The 5,238-nt window shown below is 33.0% G+C and overlaps 1 protein-coding gene across 1 annotated transcript; it reads right to left on the bottom strand.

Annotated features, from left to right (window-relative positions):
* Positions 1-911: 911 nt before the first annotated feature.
* Positions 912-3,683, bottom strand: LOC120073682 (serine/threonine-protein kinase RHS3-like). Its single transcript, XM_090312479.1, has 4 exons — positions 3,623-3,683; positions 3,168-3,215; positions 2,303-3,042; positions 912-2,120 (listed from the first exon to the last, which is right to left on the bottom strand). Exons 2-4 carry the CDS (start codon positions 3,204-3,206, stop codon positions 1,187-1,189), a joined length of 1,713 nt encoding a protein of 570 aa, XP_090168605.1. The 5' UTR covers positions 3,207-3,215; positions 3,623-3,683; the 3' UTR covers positions 912-1,186.
* Between the last annotated feature and the right edge of the window lie 1,555 nt (positions 3,684-5,238).

Here is a 5,238-nt window from a genome sequence, read left to right as displayed (position 1 = left end):
CTTTTGATAAATATTTATTACTATCTTTAATGGGTAAAAAAATTATTTATTTTGTAGTCCAGTCTTTAAAAATTAATAATTGCTATCATTTCTCGTGATTTAAGTGAAGTTGTATCTAGATCTGAGTAAATGAATAAAAACCAAACATAAACCACTAGTGAAATATTAGTTAATTCAACAACCTATAACACAATGAAATAGACTACTTAATAAACACTCCATGAAGGACTGGCATAGATTAGAGGATTCACTATTTAAGGCTGAAGAAGCAATGTTTGTGTTGAACATTGGTAGCTTATGAGAACATGTAATCTTCCTAGATTTTTTTTTTAAAATCTAGTTTACTTAATCAGAAATTCCATTTTAACCCTCCATTAGTTTAATTAGCAGGTGAAATGTGATTTATTTGGTCAATCCAAACTAATTTTAAGTGGATTAGATTGATCGATTTGTTCGAGTCATCAGATTTTTACTTCTTCCCTAATTTTCTTTTCTTTTCCTAAAAACCAATTAAGGTAGATTTCCCTTTCCCTATGCAACTTCTCATCTTTTTATAACTCTCTTTATTTAGCCAAATTAGCAACTAAAAAGAGTTCACCTTTTCTCCTCTTTCCTTGTGCCATAAGAATACGTCAAAACAAACCAGGGACTCTCAATGTGAGGTTATATTTTGAAGTGATTTTGAAATAGTTAAAATCATTCTTTTAATATTCATAATCAATTTAAAACATGATTCTGGTAGTTTAAAATTAGTACCACCATCATTCCTTCAATGGTTAAAATGCACTTTTTTTTTTTCATATTTAAAATTATTACGGTATGTTTTAATCCAATTATTCCATGAGATCCGCTTATTGGTAATTTGGTGCACATTAAAGGAGAAATAAACAACAAAATTATAGAAACAAATATTTCTTCAAAATGGTGTCATTTTAATATATATAAATAATTTGTGAAAATAATTACACAAAGAATGGATTAGAGGGAAAAACATACACAGAGAAACCTCTCTTAATTAAACTCTGAACAAAAGTAAAAAGAAAAGAAAAAAGAAAATAGAATACATATATATATAAATATATATATATATATATATGACTATTTAAGTAAAAAGAATATGCATCTGATGAAAAAGAATATAAAAATAAATCAATTTAATTTTTTCTCTTTTTTTCCCCTTTGTGCCCTAGAAGTACTCAAAATCCACATAATTGGGATCCCTACCAGTAGAAGGCGAAGAATTCTCCGCCGACGCCGGTGTGGCCGTGGCCGCCGACGCCGGTACATCCACCGGCTTCTTCTCTTCCGCCGCTGCGGCGCCGCTTTTCTTCCTAGCAAACTGCGAAAAATCGACCGGCTCCGGGACGTGCGGCGGCATAGCGCTTCGAACTAACGCCCAATTCACTCCATCGAAGAATGGATGCTGTTTAATCTCAGTAGCGCCTCTCCGATACGCGATTCTCTTTTGCGGCTCCTTAACAAGAAGTCCTCTGATCAGATCTCTAGCCGCTAGACTGACTTGCGGCGCGTCGGGGAATCTGAGCGGTTGTTCAACAACATTGAACAGAGTAGCTCTGTTTCCAGATCCTTTGAATGGCGTAGTTCCGTGAAGAAGCTCGTAGAGGAAGATCCCGAAGGTCCACCAGTCAACGGCGCTGCCGTGGCCTTCGCCTTGGATGATCTCCGGAGCGAGATACTCGTGAGTGCCGACGAAGGACATAGATCTGACGTTGGTAGGTTCGGCCATGAGTTCGGGGAGAGAACCGCCGACGAATAGACCGAAGTCGGATTTGGATTTGCGATTCTTCTTGGAAGGGAGGATGCGAGGGAGGAAATTGGAAGGTTGCATACAGCCATGGACGACGAACTCGTCATCGAGGATACCACCGCTGCCGCCGCCGCTGGTGCTGGTGTTGCCAGTGGTGGAGCTGCCGTTGATGTTGACGGAGGAGGATTTGACGAGAGTGGGGCTGACGGAGCAGCGGAGGGAGAGGTCGAAATCGGAGAGCATGATGTGACCTTCGTCTCGGATCAAAAGATTTTCGGGTTTCAAATCTCGGTAGACTATGCCTAACATGTGAAGGTATTCTAATGCTAATAGAACCTCTGATGCATAGAACCTGTGTAATTTTATCACATTCAGAAAAACAAAATAATTCCAAATTCAATTATTACAAATTAATTATGAAGATCCATTTTTTTTATTTTTATTTTTTGAAAATTAAGCCAAAAAGGATAAGCAAAAAGAGACGAAATTGAATCAAAATGGAGGAAAAAGTTAAAAAGAGAGGAATATTGTAACCTGGCAGCTTCTTCTGTAAAATACTTATTAGGTTGCTTTTGACGAAGAGAATGAAGATTACCACCGCTACAAAACTCCATAACCAAACAATAAAACTTATCAGTTTCAAAATAAGAATAGAGAGTTGGCAAAAATGGATGATCCAAAAGCCCGAGAATTTCCCTTTCTGTTTGTGCTCTCAAAAGCTTATTCCGACTTGCCAATGAAGCTTTATCCATCACTTTCATGGCGAAAAATGTATCAGTCCCCCTCAATTCAACCAAATAAACACTTCCAATATCCCCATAACCAAGCCTCTTCAATAGCTGGAAATGACTTAAATTCAATGCCCCGCCTCTCGACACCATGTTAATGGCGTCCCACCGCACATCTCCGCCCGTGTGCGGTTTTATCACCACTCCCGGCGTCTCCATGCTGTCGCAACGAAAATTATTTCCACCACCGCCACCTTTTGCCGGCATGAAACCAGAGTTGTTGTTGTTGTTGTTATGGTTGTTGTTTTGATTCTTCATGTTCGTCGCCGATGTGCTGTTTGGAATCGGCGCGATGGATCCCCCTGGCTGCCCGGAATGGATCTCGGAGTTCACTGTCGTTGTCAGATTGCCGGAGTTTACGCCGTTTTTCGAGATTTGATCGATTCTTCTCAGAGAATCCGGGTGATGTTTATTGAAATTTTGTGTGTTTACGTTCATTCCTCCTCCGTGAGAATCGTTATCCCCTTTTGATGTGTTGTTAAACATCTAAATTCATAATTACACAATCAATTTCACGCCTAAATTTACACAATCTTGTTCATGCTCAGGCCATAAATTGGTTTACGGGAGGAAAAAAAACACTGAAAATTGATGGAATTTAAATGCAATACCTCAGATCCGTCGTATTTATTATCGGATTTTGACAACATTAATAATGGCTGCACCAAATCACCATCTCCGATCAGATTCCGACAATGAATATAATTCAACATTGTCTTGATTCAATCAAACAGATGATTCAAAGCAAATAAAACGAATGAAAATAGATTTTTCTAATACGTTGGAGCCACGATCAAGGATTGTTAATGGCCAACACGTTTTTTTATTTAAAAACATCTTTAAAATGCTTGTATTTGTTTCTCCAAAACAATATTTTAGATCTAATTCAAGATTTTGCAGGAATTAGCTCAAACACAAATTCAAATAAAATCATTAAAATAGCTTTTAATTGGAAAGTTTAAAAGTTTTAAGTTGAATGGTGGAACATATTTAATTTTTATATTTTCAAATACATTCATCATAAATTATTAAACAAAATGGAATTGCAGAGAGAATGGAAACAAACCGGGGTTTCTTGATCGAAATTGAAAACGAATGAAAAACGGGTGTTGTTTTTTGGTTTATAGAAACTCCATGGATGGAGAAGAGGGGAAGAAAAAGAGAAAAATATCAAAAGGGGAGGAAGAGAGGAGAAAACACAAAGAAATTTGTTTGTTTTTATTTTTCCTTATTAGTAACAAGAAATTTGTGTGGTTTACAAGAATAGTAAAAATGTTGGTGGATGGTTTTTAGCATGCATTGCCAGCGCTCCAACCTTTCTTTTTTGTTTGTGGAATTTAGAATTTGGGAAATCTTTGACAAGACCACCACCGCTCGCTTGGAAACTAAGTCTCGATCAAGAAAGTATAAGAAATTATTTGACCCAAAAAAAATAAATAAAAAGAAAACTATAACGAAATATTGTCTATCAAAATCAAATTTCTCTAATGATTGATTTATTAATGTTACTATCCAAAAATACGAATTACCTCATGCATACTCTCAACAACAATTAAAAGGTTGGTATCTTATAGAAATGTCAATGTTCGATGGATAATTTTAGAAAGTTAACAAAATTAAAATAAATTAATAAAAATATACTTTTTAAATATTTATTATTAATATTATAATGTGCTTATATTACAACATTTCATTACAATTTCTTTTTATTTTTTTTTATTTCATTAAATTATTTATCATGATGGAAATATTATTTAAAATGTGGATGAAAATGTACGTGTCAACAAAAAATTAATTCCATGCTCACAATAAATATAAAATAATAATGTTTCCGAATGTTTCTATTTATAAAAATTTTCCTAAAATAATATCATTTTCCTGTATTATAAAATTTGAAAGTTTTAGATATATATATACACATATATAAAACTAAAGATTTAACCTTTTTACTATACTAGTGTTTTACCACGTGGATTTTGTATGTAATGTTTTAAATTTTAAAAAATCAAAAAAGATATTTCTTTTTATTAATTTGGATAAATTATTATTTAATAGGATTATTTTAAAATTTAGAGGAATTTTCAAAAATAAAAAATAAGGAAAAACTATTTACATAAAATAGCAAAATTTAATCATTTTTCTATCAGTTTCTATACACTTATATACATTGATAGACTTCTATCAACCTCTATCAATGATAGACTTTTTTTAGTTTCTATCGTATCGTTGATTGACGTTTATGAAAATCTATCAGTATCTATAAGTACACTTTTTTCTATTTCTATAAATAGTTTGACATTTTTTCAATCTGTGAGCATTTCCCTAAAATTTATTTAGATTCATTTAATATGTTTTTATGATATATTACTATTTAATTATTAATATCTGATGGGCCATGTGAATATAATTTTCATCTAACTAATTTAATAATAATTTTTTAGTTAACTTAATAACAAAAAATCTTAATATTTTAAAAGTAAATATTAAATTTATGGAGAAACTCTCTACTTTTTAAAATCACTAATTATAGTCCATATAAATATATTTATTATTTAACTTTCAAGAAAAAAAATTGTTGGGGTGTATACCCTAAGGCCACATAGTTTTATGTTAGTTGAATTAATGGTTGATTGATTTTATATTACTTGTGCAATAATCCATTCACCTAAAATCCAAGGTTAT

This window comes from Benincasa hispida, chromosome 3 (assembly GCF_027475165.1).
Source record: "Benincasa hispida cultivar pf3 chromosome 3, pf3_genome.v1.1, whole genome shotgun sequence".
Taxonomy (NCBI): Eukaryota; Viridiplantae; Streptophyta; class Magnoliopsida; order Cucurbitales; family Cucurbitaceae; genus Benincasa; species Benincasa hispida.
The sequence above is the reverse complement of the archived record's forward strand: the minus strand, read 5'-3'. Positions and strand labels throughout refer to the sequence as shown.